At 43.8% G+C, this 21415-nt stretch overlaps 1 protein-coding gene across 1 annotated transcript in view; it reads right to left on the bottom strand.

Moving 5' to 3' along the window:
• The window catches only part of LOC135460121 (metalloprotease TIKI1-like), an 82841-nt gene extending 74649 nt beyond the window's left edge, over positions 1-8192 (bottom strand). The window contains exon 1 of the mRNA XM_064736791.1: positions 8073-8192. Coding sequence (XP_064592861.1) covers positions 8073-8192 — 120 coding nt within the window. The remainder of the gene's footprint in view (positions 1-8072) is intronic.
• Between the last annotated feature and the right edge of the window lie 13223 nt (positions 8193-21415).

The raw sequence follows: 21415 nt of genomic DNA, 5'->3' as shown, positions 1-21415 counted from the left end.
GTTCTTCCCCTGTGGCAGGAGTTGGCAGCTGGTGAGAGCTGAGATGGTGTAGGGGTCAGTAAGATCCAGCTCAAAGTACACAATGTGGCTCTGCTGGAAGGCTTTCTTGGAGTTCTCTGGGATAAAATCCCAGACACGTGTGTATGGGACATGGATGGTGCCAAAGAAATAAGATGGGGGATCTCTCTTGATTGTCCACAGGAAGGAGTTCAGCTCATTTTGCTGGGAGAGAGGGAGACACAGCTGAGTAAGTACACAGGTTTACGCCAGGCCATTGCAGCATAGGGCTTAAGGAAAACATGGTGACAAGCCAGCAGGTCACCTGGCTCAGCAGCTGACCACCATGGACTTTTCCTAAAGTGACTTTGCTCACATAAAGTCCTCTTTGACCATTGTTTTTCTCAGGTCCTGAGGTAAAAATTCCATTTTCATGAAATAAAAACATAAGAATATTGGCCTGGGCTTTCTCTTCCTGAAGGGTAACACTGCATCTTCTCATCAGTAGATCACCTGATACATCATCTGGGTATCTACCAAAAGCAGCAGCAGAGCACAGCCCTAGCACACCATGATTCAGGCACAACACTTACCCAACTTGTGCCTTTCATCAAGTCAAAAATTGGCACCACTTGCTGTAGCAAAGCAGGATAGCAGGATTTCTATCACTTTCACCTCTCACTTCAGCACAGCAAGGCACCTTTCATCAAACAAACTGCTGTGATGCTTAGTCAGAAGCATCATGGTGAACTTCCCATTTGACTGTGCTGGTTTTGGTTGGGGTGGAGTTCATTTTCTTCACAGTGGCTGGTATGGGGCTGAGTTTTGGATTTGTGCTGAAAACAGTGCTGATATTATAGAGATGTTTTTGTTAGTGCTGAGCAGTGCTTGCACATAGCCAAGGCCTTTTCTCCCTGTCATATGACTGCGAGCATGCATGCTGAGAGTGCACAAGATATTGGGAGGGGATATAGCCAGGACAGCTGACCCTAACTGACCAAAGCAATATTCCGTACCATATGGCATCACACTCAGTACAAAAAGCCAGGGAGGTGGGGGAAGAGGAGAAAGGACATTCAGAATGATGGGGTTTGTCTTCTCAAGTCACTGCTATGTGTGATGGAGCCTGCTTTCCTGGGGATGGCTGAACACCTGTGTCATGGTTTGACAACCTGCCTGCCCAGGGAAGTGGTGCATGAATGTCTTGTTTTGCTTTGCTTGTGTGCATGACTTTTGCTTTAGCTATTAGGTTGGCATTATCTGAACCCAACAATTCACCCTTCCAGCACTCTCCTGCAACCTCTCTTGCATGGAATGGGAATTTAATGAGTGTGGTGCTTGGTTGACAGCTGGGATTATAACACAACAGCAAGACACCAAGAAAATGAGTAACACAAAACACAGCTGGCAGGCAGACCTGCTGGAACAGGCAGAAATAAAATTTTGCTCATGGCAGACAGACACCCAGTAAAGACCCCTCACGGCCCAGTACTCTTTCTTCAGTAGCAGAGAAGAGCATGAAATACCTTGGAAAATAAATTAAAAAAAAATTCTGCAGGCCAAACTCAGCCCATGATTTCCCACTTGTAAACACAGAGGGATAAAAAAACCCCATCTTTTTTAAAATTAGCTTTTAAAACCTTTTAAAACTCAAAGCCATCAGGAAGTCAGAGTCAGATTTAAATTTGTTCTGCTGGAAAATACACCTCACAGCATCACCTGAGATACCTCAATACAGGGTTGTGGTGTTCCCACGGGACAGAAGAGCAGATGGGACAACATGGATCCTGCTTGAATTTGAATCCTTCCAATGCGCTTTGCACCAGCAGCAGGCACACCCTTCATCACTGGTGCCACAGTACTCACTGGAACAATGGATACAAGTGGTGTCTGTCTGCACAGACAGGAAGAGGTAGCCTTTGCATGTCTAAGTAAGAGAACAGGCTTCCAGATGCACTCAAACATCTGGTCAGTCCTGAGCCAGCAGATAACTCTAACCTCAGCACTGGGGCTAACTGTGCATGTGTGCTGACCTAAGAAGCCTGCCTGACTGCCAAAAGCAGAACACGCTGCTTACAGGAATTTACTGGAAGCACATTGCCTATAAACTTCTGACACTAAAGACTCAGGGTCAGGAAGGTTAATCTTAAAGACTGCTCTGTAATGGCCCATCCCAGACAACCTTCTCCAGCAGCTCCGTACATCAGAACCACGCCACAGATCCGGCAGCACTTCAGCAAAGTGCTACCACCAGTCCTCTTCACCTGCATGGACTATGGAATATAGAATATCCTGAGCTGAAAGGGACACACAGGGATCATTGAAGTCCAACTCCTGGAGCTGCATGGGAGAGCCCCAAGAACTGCACCATATGCCCAAGAACATTGTACAAACCAAATATATTCCAAAGGGCTTTTCAGACTGTTCTGCAGCATATCAAGAGTCTGAAGGATACTTCAGATCCTGGCAACCCCATCCTTCAACTCCAAATCCTACAGTCCTGGAATGTACACCTGAATTACAGAGCACAAAAACTCTCCTCAAGACCATAGGAAGAAGGGTTAAGAAATAGAAAGAGCCCCAGGGGGTACCAAAGATACAGCACAACAGGTAAATAAAAATCTAACATGGACCAGGGAAGAATACAGAAGAATGAATATGCAAAGTAAAACAAAAGAGGAAATGAGAGAGGATTCTCCCCAAATGTTGTCAGAAGGGGAAAATGAAAGGACATGCCACTGGTGAGAAATGAACTGGAAGTAGTGGTCAGGCAGCAAGGAGGAAGGACCAGAAGTGCTGCTTCCCATCTACTGCAAGTATAAAGACAGAGGAGGCACCTGGGACAGGCATGAGGTTAGGCGGTCAGTACTTCTTGTCTTCACACAGGCCTGATCTTGTAGGTGGGAGTGCACAAAACCAGCCACAACTGCAAGGAATCGTACAGAACAAGCGGTCACCAGCCAGCTTTTCAGCTCCTCAATAAATCCAGCAAGAAGGCTCAAGCCCAGATAACTGGAACCAGACTTTAACACAATCATTAGCACTGCTCTGGACTACTGCACACAGCCCAGCTAGAAAGGCTTTTGGCATTATACTCTTTTTTTTTCTTTGCTTATCCCCACAACTTTCATAATTGGATACTGAAAGCAGGGTAATACTGCCTGGTACCAGTCATACCTCTGAAGAAATAAAACAGGCCGTCAGGCACAGAGTACATGAAGTTTTCCTTTAAACTTGCCTGTAGCACAGGCAAAAGGAGAGCAGGTTGAGACACAGCAAAAATTTTCACACAGTTCTCGAGACCCTGACATTACAAAGCAAAGCAGCTGAGCACTCTTGCTGGCACTTGCATGTCAAAACGAGTAGTCATGAACTTGAGACATCACCCTAAGCACCACTCAGATCTCCACAGAAAGCTTGGAGCCAGCATAAGAGTACAGAAAACCTCAGTGTCCCATCAATGATGGGAAGCTCCCTGGACCCTGCAGAATCAGTTTCTGGGCACCAGCAGTTGTTGTCATCACCAAGTGATGGTACATTGGGAGCTCCCAAAGCTCACTCTCCCTCTCAAGGTGGCACTGCAGCTGCTCCAGACATGGTAGTGCCTCTCACACTCCTTTGGCATCTCCTTTTCCTTCCAAAGTGGAGACTGGGATCCCAGCAGTGCTCTGCCTCGGTGCCAGACCCCTGCAAACAGCCCCCTGTTACTGCTCTGTGCGAGTGGGCAAGGGGCAAAGCCCTCGGTGTGCCTGAGCAGACCTGTCTTCTTCCCCTGCGGTACCTTCAGGCACTCCTCCCTGCAGACCTCGTGGAGATCTTGCATGTCTCAATGCAGCTTCAGAGAGGGAAAAGCAAGGATATCATCTCACCCCAGCACCACAAAAGGGAAGCTGTTGAACAGTGCTCTAGGTAGCCATGAAATAGCACAGGAGCAGTGCCCAGGCTTGCTCAGCATCACACCATACACCATCACCGCAGCACCTCGCCTCCCTGACAGCGTGCAGGAGACAAAAGTGCTACAGCCCAATTTTCATTTGCAGTAAGATCCTTTTACACAGCTGTTTAAAGCAACAAAAGGAGTTGCTTTAAAACAAACAAATTACAGTCAAACTGTTGTCCTGGAGGCTTATGGCAGCTGGGCTGTGCAGCTTGAGGAATTTCAGTTTCAGCAGCGTAACAACAAAAAGGTTCTTGAGTAGTTCAAGATGCTTAGATACACATTTCTGTCTCCACTCTGCAATTTACAGGTGGTAGTCAATGCATTACTCATCACAGGAAAAACTCTGAGCAAGGGGAAAGAGCGGCAGTCTCACAAGAGAGCACAGGTCTCCCAACTTGCTGCCACACAAAGGTCCAAGAAATCATCAGATCAAGATATTTCTGAATGCTCAGCAATACAGCATGGTGCCTTCTCCTCTGCCTTACCTCCCCAGGTCAAAAAGCTCACACAGTCACAGAGAACACACTGGGACTTGTGGATCCACTCCCTACCACAAGACTTGGAAAGCCTCCTTCCCAACCAAGGCTGCACAGGGGATGAACTCCACTGTCCACTGGGGTGCAATGGGGACACACAGGGACAGACAACACTTCCCCAACATGACAGGACAACAGTGTCAGTCACTACAAAAATTCTGCAAATGCATGGGTAGTTCCTTGGGAGCTGAGGTTATTTCTTTTTAATTAAAAAACCCCAAGCCTCAGGTTTTATTCATTTTAACTAGCACCAACACCTTGCTTTTCCAGCACTATTTAGAGATGCATTATAGGATGCAACCTGTAGTCTTAAAATACACAAATACTACTGCATTTGTCAGATACCACACATCACTTCAAGCAAGGCAGCAATGATTCTTCTGGAAGAGAAATGCCAAAGAAAATCAGAGAAAGTGTCTTTTTTTTTCTCCCCTCACAGAAACTATCTCAAATTGGGCTGAATTATATACTAACAAGAGCAAAAATGGCAAATATCCAGAAAACAATCCAGAAAAACATCAGGAGGAACAAAGAATTGATCTGGTGACAGCCCTCCAAACATCTAGAAAAGCATGAGAGTATAAAATACTAAACAGAAAAGCATAGACAGAGGGCTGTCTATGCAGGGAATGAAGACTCAGAGGGAAAGGAAAACAGTCTAGAGACTGAAGAATTGGATGAGAACACCAGACATGGACAACCTACACTTGGCCTGCTTCCTTCTACATCTTCTATCTCATCTATGTAGACGATGCATTTCAAAGCACAAAGTGTATACCTCTCTGTGCAGGTTGGTGCCCTCTGTGGCTTCACTCACTGTCTTTCAGGACCTCTAATATTCACCACATGACTTCACAACCACACCTTCCAAACCTCAGTCCGGAACTGGCCTGTTTCTCAATCTACAGTGTTCTTGTGCTAGCTTCAGAAGTCAAAGCACATGGCATGCAATATTTCATCCAGGCAGGCAGCCCTGTAACCCTACCTATTATGGCTTTCTCCCTCTCTCTTATCTATCCTGGCATCCTATCTCGTCATGTTTCTTTATCCCTAACTGGGGCAAAGATTTTACTCACCACATTACATGCCTATGCAACTATGGTAATGCACACAAAAATGTTAGCGCATTTTTAATAGTACTCATATTGAGCTTTTGCCCACCTGCATTACTGACACTCTCAAACTCAGCTTAACACTGAAAGTAGAACTCACTTGAGGAATAAACACTGCACTGGGTACAGCTACTAATAGAACACATCCAAAGTCCCAGGAATGAAAAATAAAGTTTTTAACTAAAAAGCCACAGGTTAAAAACAGACATATTACTTGCTCTGCTGAAGGGCATACATGGGGAAAAGCAGCCATATAAATTAATTGGCCCTCTGTCAGGAACAACACATCATAAAATGCTAACCAACTACAACTACAAGTATTCCACAATTAATCTCTGATTTCTGGCTTTGATTTTTCCAATACACTCCAATGCTAAGCAAAAATAAAGCAGTACCAGAGCACATTACTTAGTATCTGGATACAACCCAAAAAGATTCCAGCATACTTTATTTTAAATTAATTGTTTTCAATGTCTTTCTTTCAATTTTTTTTTTTTGAGGGGGGGGGAGGATGATTAGGTTTGTAGCTCTAACTGTAATTTTGAGTAATGATGAGAAAGCCTTCTGAAATATTGTAGGTTGGTTTCTTAAAATAGAAGTTTTTCAGGCAACAACGCACATACTCCTCTTATGGCAGAGATTGAGGCAACCTAACAAAAATAACAAAGTTAGACCTGTCCAAGAGAGGTGGGAAAAGGAATCCTATAAAGAGCTAAAGTAAATTAAAAACCCATCCGTGGTGATGCAGTAACAAGACAGTATATTTTCCCTAAGGAGTTCATATAAATATTCATAAGGATAAACTCAACAGTTTTGTAAATAAGGCAGACACTGCCATTCCTAGATAGTGTGGTTATTACCACTGTCCTAAATGACCCTCGGAAACGGCCTGCCTATTCCAGAACTACAGGTGCTCTCACATTTTAATGACAGCGTAATCAGCAGATAATTACCTACCATTAACACATTTCACCTCCAGTCTTGCTCGCAACTGGAAGAAGTCCAGTCAATTGTTTCTGAAAAAAACTTCCTGCATGTCCCACCAATCTGTGAAGTTATCCATTTCCACAAGTATGACTTCTGCTCAGGAGCTGTCCTCTTTGTACTTGCTCTCACTAGCTCCTTGCAGTAGTTTAATACTGGCCCACATCTTTTACACCTCATGCCCTCAGGGAGAAGGGGGTACCACTCCAAAGGGCTGACCTGGCTTTATGGCAGCGTCACAGCTGGCCACCTACAAATCCAGTTGACAAACTGGTTCCAAGTAAATTGGAAAGACACCATCCCACAAGGTAGGGCCAGGCTCTGTTTAACTCAAGCTCAGGCAGACACCTCCAGCGAAGCACACGTTGCTTGGCATACGGCTGATTCCATAATGCCCTAAATCCTAGGAGAAGACATCCTGGGGAACCAGCATGCCCACAGAGGCAGAAAAACCCCCCAAGAACAAGGACTGCATGTAAGTGCAGGACTAGGTGACAGAGGGGAGTAAAGTCACAGAGCAGACCTTCTTCAGTTGCAGAACTTTGTCACGCCTACCCTGCAGTGAGCCTGCTGTGGCCTTGGCACCTCCCCAGCACAGCAGCAGGTCTGCACCTACTTTTAAGGGCTTCCAGTTTCCTTAACAGCTGCCTGGGAGGGAAGGTGAAGTGGCCATACACATATCCCACAATCACATCAGGTCCAAGGAGATGCCAACAGACAGCACAGATGGCCTGTTAACACAAATTAAATTCAAGAAGGCTTTTCCTACAAGATTTTTGGTAATTTTGTATCAGAAGCTTCAAGTTTCAATAAGAATGATTTTTTTCTGATCTTTCATGGAAATGACAGACATCACCTGCACCAGCTTCACAGCAGCTGTAACATCAGCCCTAACTTGCAGCAGGGATCCTCTGCTGTGCTAACTACCCACTGGAGCACATGCTGCTCCTGGCTACTGCAGTCAAGCTGCGAACTTTAGGAGATAAGCAAAACCTAACATAACGTGTGACCGCGTTTTCACGCTAAATGGCCATTTGCTGGTCCGAACCTGTTCCAGCACGCTCGGCGTTCTGAAGCGGGACTAGACGGTAACCCTGCGCGGGATGGTGTTAGCAAGTCACTCTCGGCCAGTCTGTCTTCTGGCGAGCAGCGCAGCTCGCCCTACTCGCTGCAGGCTAAAGATCCTGCTGGGGCTCACCCCCGGCTCCTCCTCCCCCATGCTCGCTCCCAGCACCCTGTCCGGCAGTCCCGCCAAGCCGCGGAGCCGCGGCCGAGCGCCTGCTGCCCGAGCTGGGCGCACCGCGCCCGCCTGGCAGAGGGGGCTCAGCCGCGGCCGGGGGCCCCGCACGCCGCCCCGTCCCGTCACCGCAGCCCGCAGCCCGAGGGAAGCAGACCCGCGTTCCCCGCGCTGCCGCGGCGGGCCGGGGCCGGGGCCGGGCGGACGGCAGCGCCGCCGGGCAGGAGGGCACCCCGAGGCAGGAGGGCACCGCGGGCGGCGCTTACCTTTCTGCGGAGCGGGCAGGCGGCGGCGCGGGCGTGCGAGGCTGTGGCCAGCAGGAGGAGGGAGCCCTGCAGCAGCAGCAGCAGCAGCAGCGGGCGGCACAGCCCGCCGGGGCGCACCATCCCCGCGCTGCGCGCAGCCTGCGGACCGAGTCCCCCTGCGGTTCTTGTTTTGTCCCCCCACCTTTCCGTGCTTCCACACCTCCTGTTTTATTTATTTCTTTTCTTTCTTTCTTTTTTTTCTCGGACGTCTTTTGCTCCCCCCTATTTTTTTCTTCCTCCTCCCTGATAGTTTTCGGTTTTGGCCGTCCGATTCAATCCCAGAGCTCTCGCAGGAGCAGCCCCGTCCCCCGGCCAAGCCCTCCAGCCTCTGCCCCCTCCTCTTAAAAGGTCCCTGCGGGGCGGGGGGAGGAAGGGGAGGGCGCGGGGCCCGTGGCCGCGGAGGCGGCGGGGGGGCCGCAGCGGGGGCGTCCCGCAGCCTCCGGCCGGGCCGGGCCACGCTGGGACCGCTGCGGACCCCGGGCCCCGGGCCCCGTCCCGCAGCCCGCGGCGAGCGCAGGGAACGAACGCAGCCCCGCGGCTCTGTCCGCCCTGGGCCGGCCCGCCTGTGTCCCTGCCCTTCCCACCGCGCTCCTTAGGAGAATGTAAAATGGGATATTGTGATTTTTCACAAGCTTCTGTATTGCCCGTTGGCTTGAATTATTTTGACTCATTCTTGTTTCATAGGCGGCCATTCCAAAGTGGTGCGTCCGGTGTGCTCTGCATAAGCAGAGTTCACAGCATCACCAGAATATTCTGAATATATATATGTAATATTCAGAACATTCCAATATTTCAGAGAATGGCCCACACAGGGATCGAGCCTGTGACCTTGGTATTATTAGTACCGTGCTCCAAGTGTGATCCTTACATGATCGAAAATGTGCTGAAGAATTTATCAGTCTCTAATAGTGAAATTCAGCTGTCCCAGCCAAGGAGGCTAGTGTTTAAATCTTCACAAAAGTACCCCTTGCTGCTAATACAGTCTTAAAAATATTGAGAAAATCCAGAAATGCACCAGATTTTAATCCAGTGCAAATTAAAAGAATGAGCTTTCATAGCGCTCAAAATATTCAGTAGTATCCTGATAATTTTATTACAGCATGTGTAAATAATTAATATATAGCAAAACTGTTACCACTTTTAAGGCTTAAACTGGATAAACCTTTAAAATTAAAATCCTAACAATCTGTGGCTCACTAAGATGTGTGGCATTATTGTATGGAACAATCTTTCTTGCTCATTCTTAGTTGTTTAATTAAATACTTCCCAACAACAAAGCCAAAATCTATTGAAGCCTTAAATAACAAGACAATAGAGGACAAATGAAAGGTAAAAGGCATGTCAGTCTATGAAGCAGTATATTTTTGTTTAAGTAGAAGAATAAGGTGTTACTTTTATGCAGCTCATTCTCTATGATGAATTTTTCTATATTTTGGCAGCATAATTATATATAATTATATTAATTATATATAATTGTAATATATATTATAGTATAATTTAGTAGTAATATAATACTAATTATATTAGTAATATATGCTATTATATTTGCAATATATATAATATTAATATATTAGTAATGTATACTATCCAGTAATTTTTACAATTTCTACCTTAGTAGTGACCATTATGCTCACTGTCCTGAGGGGCTTTCTTCTGATTTGGTTTTTTCAGTTTTTTTTAATTGCTGGTGGTCCTGACCTACCCTTGGGCTTAGTAAACAGAGTAAATAAAGATGGTCTTAAAAGATCACTATAATTTCTTTATTAATGTGGGCCCTTCCTTCCAAAGCTGTGTATGTGAAAAAACAATGCACAAAGCAACACAAGAAAGCATTTCTGGCTGTTTGCAGACTCAGATAGTCACTGTCTCTTTAGCTTTCCTGTGTTCTTACTTCTAAGCACATCTTTTTCTACCCCCGAGATCCAGATATCTGTCCCAAGGTAAAATTCTGGTTTAGAGTTGATGACAAATTTACCATCAGCTCAAAGAAAGAAAAGGTACCATTCTTTACTTTTGTCTGGTTTTTTTGGAGCAAATTAACTGCCGCCAGAAGAAAGTAGGCAGAGCCAAAACCCTTAATTGTTTTTCCTTCTTTTCTGTGCATTGCTATATATCTGAATCTTGTGGATTTTGATGATGCAAATTTTTCTGGAGTAATACATGAAATGCATCTTCTTATGTTAGGTCATGCCAACCATTCAGAGCAAAGAGCATTATATGACCAAGGATATTTTAATTATTACTTTTTGTTTTTCTTTCAGCAGGGAAAAATACAACTAGCATTTTGTCAGTCATTCAGGTACTCCTGTAACCATCAGAGCAAGAAGTGCAGGTGGTACCTCTTTCTTTATCTGCCCTCCAAAAAAGAGCCGTGATTCAACACTGGAGCATCAAATAGTGAGTTTTCCCACCAGTCACAGATAGTCAGGCATTCATACAATACCCTGATCAATCTAGAGAGAATAAATTTTTCATGGCAGAGAGATGTGCTGGCAGACCATTTGGTTTGCTTTTTGTTTTAAAGTAGCCAAATATGTAACAGTGCTTTCTGAAATACAGCACATGGCAATTGCAGGCTATGCAGATTAACATGCTGCTTGGCCTTATTTTCGAATTATTGGAAAATGCATTATTTGTGGTGAATTGCTAATGAAAAATAGGGAATGAGGAAAGACAAAGGCCGTGTCTTAAAAAGACTTCTAAAGTAATTTTTATTTGCACTGTGACATTTCAGTAGAAAGCCACACCCTAGCTCTATTAGCAGAAATCTAAGAGATAAACACAACATTTTTATTTAACAAATTTCTCTCTGGAGAAATTGGATTTGTTTATCCCAGTCGCTTGCAAAATTATTTCAATAGGCCTTCAAAATGTCCTTACATCTAAGCATATGCTTATGAACATTGTACAGAAAGGGTAAACAAGCATGCACTTAAATGCTTTTCTGGATCAGGGCCTTAGACCACAGAGTGTCTGTGCCCTGAGTTGTCACTAGATGGTTCTTAATTCAAGGTAATTGGAGGAGTTGTGTCTGCTACAACAGCACAGTTTGAGCAGCTAGTTGAAGCAGCTGGCATGCAAAAGCACTTTAGGTATGCCTGCTAGGTGGGGCCAGGAGATCACCTGGGCTGTGTGCAAAAACAGACTGCGTCTTTCTCTTTTTTTTTTTTCTTTTTTTTTTTTTTTGTACCTCAGCTGATGCCTGTGATGCCTAACTTCAGTTAGTTTCCCGGGCCATAAGAGCATTTATGTGGAAATAGCTGACAGGCTGTCAGAGGCGCAAGTCTCCTCAAGTGGGTGTTACTGGTGACAGATCTGCAGAGCATCACAGTCCAAAACTCCTGCACGTGCTAACTGGGATGGCTTGCATCCATGTGTACATGTGACACACATGCTCAGGAGGCTTCCCGATTATGCGTGTGCCTTTGTTACCTAACATTAACCTGCAGAGGGAAAGAAAGAAATCCACCCCATACAGCCACAGTAAAGCTTGAGTGAAAGAAGCTGCCACAAAAGAGGTTTGCACAGAGTTCAGGACAGAATTCTATTCACAGTCCTTTAACAGGCAGGTCAGCTCTGATTCACCCACTGTTGAACATGAATGCAAAACTGATTTTAAAGACCATGAAATTTAAGCATGAGTATTTCTCACCATTTAAAATTATGAAACATATCATAAAGCACATATAAAAGGAGCAAAGGAGCTTTTTTCATTGAGTTGAGAAAAAGTACTCTATCTGCATTTGAAAGGAAGTTTGCTTAGAAGGACTGATGTGGACTTCAGAGATTCATGAACACAGAATCCCAGTTATGCCTCCAGATAAAAAAAGGTTGGTGAACTTTGTAGTATGTTACTGTATGAAAGTGTTAGGTGAGCTGGAAGGGAAATATGGGAATATATTACAAAGTGAAGTGGTTACATGTAATTATCAGGCATAGTTAGCTAAAAGCCAAAAATAAACAGGAAAGAGTAAGACAGCAGAATTCTGCTCTCCAAATGCATCTTAATAATAGTAATCTCAATTTGAATGGAGATAGAAAACTAAACAAAAATAAATCTCTTCGACATTAAAAGGAAGTGAAGAGAAAGTACATAACAGGGAGCTCTGAATTGTGCTAGACCCCAGCACTCTTGAAATTAAGGAGAGGATCATTTGAAGCCAGGCTGGAAGATGTTAAATGACAGTTTACAAACCGCTTTCCCCACTCTGAAAGTATTTTTATAAGAGTGCAATAAAAGCCCAATCTATTTAAATGTGAGAATAAAGTTCTAACAAAATAGTAAAAAGTAGTGTAAGTCAGTTAGTATTTCATAATGTTGGAAGGAAAAATGCAAAGGATTGGAAAAAATGAATGTGATTAATGCATCTTTTTATTAAATTCCGTAAATAGGGCTTTAGTCCCTCTCTCTTTGTGGGAACTGTAGCCCCACTGCAAGCCAATATATAGCCCTCAGCCCTCCTGGCAGAAAAACAGCTGCTTAGACCTCGGAAAGGAGGGGTGCAGCAGCCCCTCTTCTCTTTGCATTCCCTTCTCAAGCCCTTCACTGAGCTGGGGAAAATACAAGAGAAATCAGTCCTGAAAACTCCAGCAAACCCTAGTGCTGTGCACATAAGCATCCATATGGGAAGCAGCTGGAAAGACTGGGACCCTCCAGAAGGCTCCAAAATTTGTAAAATCTTTAGTTCACATAGGTATATTTGTGATGTCATCTAGAAAATATCAGGACAGCTTTGCTTTGGAACAACTGAAGGAAATTTAAACCACTTAAATATCGTCAAATTCAGTTTATCCATTAAATTAGCTTTTTTTTTTTTCCCAGGATGTCTTTTGGGGAGAAAATATATCCTCATTTTTTAGCAACTGTAATTAAGGGTTTTCTACAAAGCAGAGAGAGGTTTTCCAAGAGATAAACTTATTTTCTCTCTGTTTTTGTAACTTGCTCTAAAAATATGAGCAAGCATGTCAGAGTTGAAGACAATATGTAAGCAACAGTAACTTGTTACAAAATGCTGTCTTAACAATATATAAGGTGCCTTTTTTTTTTTTTTTTTAACCATATAAATACACTGTGAACGCTGCTTGCATTTACTGAGGCAGTGAGAGAGCCACAGAGTGCATAATGGGAGTGCAGCTCCAGCACAAGGGAAAACACAGCAAAACAGCAAAAACAGCAAAAGTTTTGGTGTTTTTCAGGATACTGACTTCAGTGGGGTGGAATTTTTCTTTGGGGTGGTGAAGGTCAGATCAGTCATTTGTGGCACCAAAGAGTTGCCATGTGTTTTCCAACCCTTTTAGACCTGCCTTCTGAGAAGCGCTTGAATGTGTCCTTGCTTGGCAGCGAGCCACTGCTTATCCTGCTGGGTTATTTGCTATGCAGGCTTGCACAGCTAATGGCCATCCCTACCTCAAAGCATTTAAAGCTCAGGTCTTATGAAGAGTTACATAGACAGTTTGCTTCACTGACTGCAAAATGCCCCAGGAAAATTAAAGAAACAGCATACTGAGAAAGTGTCATGGAATTCTGGATTAGCCTTGAGCTCTTTCATAAGACCCCATAGCTGGATATGAGCCTGTCAGTGATTATCCTGTACTTGACTGTAAAGATTCTTGTTTCTTTTCAGCCCATCAAGTGTAGCAGAGCTGAAATTAAGTTTTTATTCTAGGTCTACTTTAATGGGTAATTTTCTTTTAGTCAGCACTTGCTTTGCTTTCTGTCAGTTGGGAATTTTCTTTCTCCTCACTAATACTGAAGAAAATGCCTTCACTTCTTCCTCAGGATTAAAGAAGATAAATTTAAAAGAGCCAATAAATGTGCTTTCTACTTATTCCAAGAAATGGCACAACTCTATCCTGACCATTCTAAATGCTGAATTTATTTGCTGAAACAGCATTTTTGGATGGGGAGGGGACTAATTCTGCCTTTAGCAGCGGCTGTTGCATCTCACTTTGCCAAGCAGGTGATCTTGAAGAGCTGAAACATTGTCCAAACTTTTATCAGGCACAATGAACATTTCTACTGGAAATGCTGTGTAACTTTTTTAGCCAGTCTGGATCTGATTTTCGCTCTCTCCACTGACAGCTCTGTCCAGGATTTCAGTGACCACAGGATTACTCCCTAAATCCTGTGTTAAAGATGTGCTACACAAACAGGCCAAATTACCTCCTTTGCACCCTCTATGATGACTTAAAACAAATTATTTTCATCATTGTGGTGTCTTTCAAGTGAGTGAGTTGCCAGGGACATGAAAGCAGCAAGACCATGTTCATCCAAGCCAGGAGGGTTCTTGGAAGCATGCTTAACTTGATGCAGATGGACTGTACCACAGCTGAACTGGATCACCACTTGAGGCTGAAATCTGGGCAAATGCTCTGCTGTGCAGAAAACAAACCCAAAGCAGAACAATCAAAGAAATGCAACCCTCCACTGGTCTGTGTGTTTAGTAATGAATACTTGTAAAAACATTTAGGAGGGTAGTTCTCTCCTAAGGATATCTCCTCACCATGTGAAGATTAAAGAGCTGGTGCTGAGCCATATGTGCCAAACCATTAGCAAGACAACCCATTCTTCCCTGGTTCAGGCACATGCACAGTCTGGTAGTGGACAGCACTCCTACTTACTGTGACTATCTGCAACTATTTTAAACCAAAGTCTCATTTTTTAAGCTTTAGAGGCATTTGCTAGAATTAGCTTTCACATCTCATGAGGCCTGTAGCCTTTCTTCAGACAGACAGTGGCACCTAAGCCTGAATTTTCACTAGAAGTGCTGTTTTGGATCTTGAATTTTCTAGTGAAAATGCAAGATCCAAAACAGGACTTGTGTGAATATCTCAGGTCACTTCATCTCCACGCCTGAGAAGCAGTCAAGCCAGCTGCTTGGTATGTTCTCCTGAGGCCAAGGGTTAGCTTTTATCGGTAACAGAAATTCATAGGCTCATCTCAGCTGTTTTTTTGAATCTGCACACAAAGGACCAGGGCTGCTTTCCCAGCCCAGACTGCACAGGATTGCAGCCCAAGTGCACACCATTCACAGATGGGATCTGCACCAGATACTGTGCAGACAGGGTTTTGAGCAGCACTCATCATTGGCTCCAATCTTTCTTCTCTGCAGATGAAGGGATTTGGGATGTATTGTTGTTTTCTTCTCCTCTTCTTCTGGTCCACGAAGACTTTCTGACCAGAAGATGGCATTATGATTTCTATGGATTCGTCCTAAAGCATAGCACGTTACATTTCCTAGGATGCTCTCTTTCCTCTTAACCCATCTTCTAGAGATTCTCCTCACTGTGGAAGGCTTCAGGCCTCAATACATGTTAGACATTATGAACCATCTGCCTTTGGGTCCTTCTGCTCAACAGCTGCCAACATCACAGCCCAAGAGCAGGGCAATGTCTAGACTCCACACAGAGAGTGCAGACTGGATGCTGCCAAGCATCCAGTGCCATTGCAAACCAGCACTCACAGCTCTGCATAGAAGTCAAGAGGACCATATGCTCGAATAAAATCATCTAGGTTCAGCACAGGAAACAACTTTGACTAGTTGTACTATAAGAAATAAGGGAGGTCCTATTTTTTTTCTGTAATCTATCTTCTTGGTCCTATTTAACATTTTTAAATCCAGTTAAAGAATGTTAGAGGAATTTCTTTCCTCTGCTGTCTTCTTGATTGTGCCTCTTTCTATTATCAAGCAGTAGGACAATAAACTAAGAAAAATCAGTGTCTAGATGTGTCAGTCTGTCTCTGCACAGATGCAGCAGTGAGATGGAGTGGCAGTCAAACAACTGAAGTGGACAGAAAATGTTTTAACATCAACAATCCAGAGACTGTGTCCTAAAGATATGAAAATCTGGGGGAGAAGTGGTATCAATGACAATAGCATTTCCTGTCTAAAAACGCATTAAAGCTTTGTCAGATGAATACCAAGTCTTATAGGATATATCCTGGTCACTGTCAGGTCAGAAGAATGGATAGATGTGGAAGTTAAGGCAGGAAGAGATAGTGTTGTTTCTCAAAATGTTTGACAGTGAATTAAAATGGAACAAAATTTTCATTACTAGTATTACTAGAACAAAATTTTCATTGTCATTGTGTATTTTGGGATTAGGGCACAAGAATTTTTCTTCTTGTCACAAAACCTGTGGTGCCAGAGCTTGGCTTTGTTCACCACCTGTTTTACCCCCAGAACACTACACCAGCTCAGCAGCCTTGCTGCATCTACTGCTCATTCAGTCTTTGCATTGCCTTTTTATCTTTTGCATCACCCATAAGATTGCTTTCCTGGCCTTGCCTAGGAAAGGAGAAGGTTTCTGCCTTTTTGCACTTAGCACATCCTCAAGGTGCTCTGCTAGTAGGGATTTCTTTTCCCCAACCTCTTGCTCCTTCATTCTGCTTGGCACTGCTGCCAGAATAACACTTCAGACTTGGCTTGTGATTTTGGGCTCAGTGTCTTGGACACAGGCAAAATAACTAGTCCCAGGCATGGGGCCTCCTGAAGTGACTATGGCATGATAGGGCTTAGCTGCTGATAAATGAATAAATGGCTGAATGAATGGAAGTGGATACCAGAGCATCAGTTATGATACGGTGAAATATGAAAGGGATTTTCTTTACAGTAAGCTTACATCAAACCAGCCTTTCCACCTGAGATAATCACTTTAAAAAATCATCATCACTTAAAGAATAGAACTCTGTGGTAACAATTCTGTGGCTGTGCAAAATGTCATCCTGGAAGAACACTCCCTCCAGTTGCTCATCAGGACCAGCTAATATGCCTATAGTGGAGACCATGACAAGATGCAGTGTGCCAGGACACTTTCTTCCTGTGCTGGCACAGGACATGTCCCTGTCAGTTCTAAAAATGGCCTTCAGGCTGTAACCCTAAACGGAAGGAGGAGATTGCACTTCCTTAAAAAGTATGCCTCCAGATATCCATAAATTACAGAGAGACTCCCAGTAAAGACTGAAGGATGGACTATTTTTTTCCTGGAGAGCCTGGGCCAGTGTTGACTCATGACACTTGCTCAGAAGTGCTCTTTCAGCACATTTGCATGAGACAGCAGCAGTGTGGGGGCCCTCACAGACACTAAAAGCACTGCAGGACCTCTCCTAGGCAAACAAAGGTGTTAAATTCTTGGCTAGACCCCAGTGGAGGAAACCAGATCATTTACACCTGACTTCCTGGGATTCTCCCCATCACTCCTGGACACACAATGAAAACTTGTCACTCCTTGCCTGGGATTCAAATCTTGCTGGCTTTAATGCACCATTTTTGCTCACCAGCACATACCAAGAGGTCAGTTTATTGACAGACTCCAGCAGATTTCTATGAGATTGCTCTGATTCCCTTCAAGAAAATTTGCAAGGGAGAGATGGAGACCCAGTGTGCATTTGCCCCTTGTTGTCTAATTTTAAGGCAGTGTTTGTCACCCCAGAACAGGGTCTGGCCTCCAAAACATTTTCGCAATAACTTTTCCTGCCTGTCTGTTCTCACACACCTCCATAGGCAGATCTTGTTGCATATATGGAAATGCTGGGACAATTCATATTTGCAAACTGCCTGCTGTGTCAGAAGAGTTTCTCTGCTGTGCTAGAAGAGTTAACTTTTGGGACTGGCCACCTCACTCTAACCAATAGAAGACGCCTTGTGAAAGAAACATTTATATTTCTACAGTTTGTATTTCAGAAAATTTGAGGAATACAGTTTGACAGCCAGGTGTTCAAGTTTGCTTGGAAGTATACAGGGGTCCTTGATAGACAGTGGGATAAATGTCAAATAAACACATAGTGTTGTGCTGAGATAACAAGGCTAGTTCAATGGCTGGTAGGGTTGCACTATTCTATAGGGCAGCAATATGCAGGGGCCAGGCCCCTGTTGTAGTGGACATGGTCCTGGACCATCCTGAGTGACCACGAAAAGTGTCCCAAAGGGAAGCATTGTAGTCAAACCTCTTGATAGATCTGTGGCAGCCAGCACTGTCATGGTCATTATTTACTGCTGGTGTAAGCAAAACCAAGAGTTTAGAAAATACATTTTTAATAGAAAAAATGGCTGATTAGATAATTATAACTCTATAACTCTAATATATAGTTATATGTGATGTCTATAATAAGAAAAAGTTTTCAATCTCACAAAAAACTGTGGCTGCATCTTTGCTAGGGTGAACAGCATAGATGAGTTCAGCAGACATCAATTGCCACAGAAGCCACTGGAAAATGGGACATCCATGCTGCAGTAGTATGCTGAGCAGTAAGAGGGCTTTTCTTCAAAGTCACCACACCAATCCATGAGCACATTTGCTTGTCTTCTAGCCATAAAACCTCTGCTAACTCTGAACACAGTTATATTAAAGGTACTCTCTAACTAAGAACCAGTAAGAACATAGGTCCCAGTGTCTTGTTATGCCACTGATTATGCACAGGCTAGGTTGATCCTGGCACCAGAATTCCAAACTAACTCTTCCATAATATCAGAAGGGCAAAACCCCCTGCAAAATGGCATTGATATCTCACATAGCTGGTGCTCTGAGACAAAAAAAATCTTTTGTATCAGCTTCAGAAGCTTCATGTTAACTTAAATATGTTTTTTCCCAGTGCTTGTTTTCTTCCTCAAGAGAAGATTATTGCTGTGCAAAGATCCCAAAAATTCTCAGAGTCAAGGCTGATTTCCACAGACAGCAAACTATCTCAGCAGTAATGTTGCTCTTCTGCATTTCCAGTGCTGCATGCTCAGAACCATGGTTTAGGTCTTAAATCAGGCAGTCACTGGAAAATTTTCAATATATCTACCAGTACCTTCAGAGAATACATCACTCAACATTAGGGCTGATTTTGGGTCTTGTCTCTGAAAATTGCCCCAAAAGAAGCACAGTAAGAGGCATCTCTGAGGTCTGGGTTACAGCATTCCATTTATTATTTCTACCTAGCCAGTCTATGAACATTTTGTCACTATTTTTTCTTAAGATCAGTTAGAGGCATAATTTCAAAATCCATTGAGTCCATGACACTGCTGCTCGTTACCAATGGACTGCAAGCATCTGGTGCATATTTCCCCCACACAGTGGAAGAGAAATGTTCTTGCTGGCTTTTATTTAATTTATACCACAGAATTACTTAGTTCTGAAACAAAACTGACCAAATCTTTGCCTGTGTTTCAAGTTTAGTAGATTGTAAAATGTTTTGCATCTGCTGATTATTCAGAGACACTTCCAGTTCTGTTCCTCTTCTACTCTTATGTGGTTTATTAGATCTGAGCAGGGCACACTTGCTGCAAACTCACTTTTGTCAGTTACCGGTTAAATTGCCCCCATTGAGCATAATGGACAGAAGCAAAAGGAAATGTCACAGAGTTTTTGTAGGAGAAAAAGCTGGAATGCATTGCTTCTTTTATTCCCTAGGACAACATTGTGTAACACCTCACACACTAACTAGTGTTGCCTAGTGCATTGGCCTCTGGATCTGTCTTACACCTAAACAACCCCATATCAACTTTCCAGAGCCTCATTTTCCCATGGTTGTGAAATGTGGGTCCTTGTTAATGTGCATCTGTGTCTGCAACAGAGAGAAGCTGCACAAGAGGAAGCACTGCTACTAACAGATGATCATGGCTAAGGCATTTCACTGCCATGTGCCACTGAGCTGGTGGACTCCCGTTACCTGGGTGAAGACCATGCTCACATTAGACTAGTCTGAAGAGATGCCCTGACTCATTGTCACAGAATCACTCCCAAAGTCCAGCCAAGCCACTTAGAGCCAGTTGCTCAGGACTGAGTCCAGTTGACTTTTGAGTATCTCAAGGACAGAGATCTACCACCTCTCTGGCCAATCTGCACCATTGCTTGGTCACCCTCACAGTAAAAAAATGTTTCCTGGTGTTCAGAGAAAACCTCTTGTGCTTCAATTTGTGCCCACTGCCTCTGGTCCCATTGTCCAGCATCACTGAAAACAGAGTAGCTGAAATATGTTTGCAAACTTTTTCAGATATTTACACAGTTATAAGATCCATGCTTTTCTCCCCATTTGTGATTTTCTGCTTGTTTCTTTTCATGCAGAAAGAGCTTTCCTCCAGATGTCATGGTACAAATAAAACAACTCATGAAGAACACCCAAGGCACAGCCTTCAAGGAGAAGATATCTTTTCTGATGTAGACATCTGTAATCTCACACAGGGATGCCTACGGGAGAGGGGATTCTTCTGGTAGGCCAGTCAGCTGCTCAATGACTGCTCTGCTCCTACCAGGAATAAAATACATCTGCAAAGCACTTACCCAGGCATCACATCAAACTGGGAAGTTTGAACTACTGTGCTAACAAGCTGCCCTTGAATGGCAGAGGGAAGATCATTTAACAGGCTGGCTGATGGCTGTGAATTTAAACTGTGTGGCAGATCCCCTCTGTCAGCTATAATAGTCACAGAGTCCCACAAGGCTGCTAAAGCGAGCCTTCATCTCTGCCTGTCTCAGAAATAGGGTTTTACCAGTTCTGCCTGCACAGAGACACTCTACACTCATTGCTCTGAGAGCAGCATAAAAAAACTAGAGCATGACATGATCTCAGCACAGGATTTGGTTGCTGGCTATCCAGACGTGGCACATCAACAGCAGTTAGAATCAGAAAGATGTCTGTAAAAAGGAGTCACTTTCTAACTCTGTACCTGCAGCCTGTATCATGTCTGGGTGGTCACATCTCCCTGCAAACCTCACAGCTTCTTCATGCTGCTATCACTTCCCATGACGGTGCAACGTAGGGCTAAGTGAGACAGAGTTTCATTTTCTCCTCTCAGGCACTGTTCAGAGCCCTGCTACTCAAGTGATAATTGCTGAATCCTTCACTAATTGCTGGAAGGGGAATACAAGCCCCAGGTCTAGGCTGATTTTGCGGCACTGAGGGATATTGTATTTGCTGCAACAGCTGCAGTCATAAACCAGGCCACATCCACCTGCATGCCACATTAAAAAACTAAAAATGAAACTCTTCTTAATCATCACAATGCATGTCTGCATTTCCAGAAGTTAATAAAGAAGCAGACAGAAGAGCAAGAACTGCATGTCCATGTGCTATAGGAAGCAGGCAGTACGAAGCAATGAGGAATGGTGATGGCAATCAGGGATTAGGAAGACAGGAAATAAGACTTCAGCTTTAAATAACAATCTCCAGTGTCACAACTGCATTTGAATAAACCTGATTTAAAAACTAAAAGAGAAGACACCCAAAAATGTTAAAATCCCTGTAACAGAATCTGAATGCTACCCTCCGTATTCCCACTGAGATCCCAAAGCAGTTTCTGGAAGATTTCGTGATATTAATT

This window comes from Zonotrichia leucophrys, chromosome Z (assembly GCF_028769735.1).
Source record: "Zonotrichia leucophrys gambelii isolate GWCS_2022_RI chromosome Z, RI_Zleu_2.0, whole genome shotgun sequence".
Taxonomy (NCBI): Eukaryota; Metazoa; Chordata; class Aves; order Passeriformes; family Passerellidae; genus Zonotrichia; species Zonotrichia leucophrys.
The sequence above is the reverse complement of the archived record's forward strand: the minus strand, read 5'-3'. Positions and strand labels throughout refer to the sequence as shown.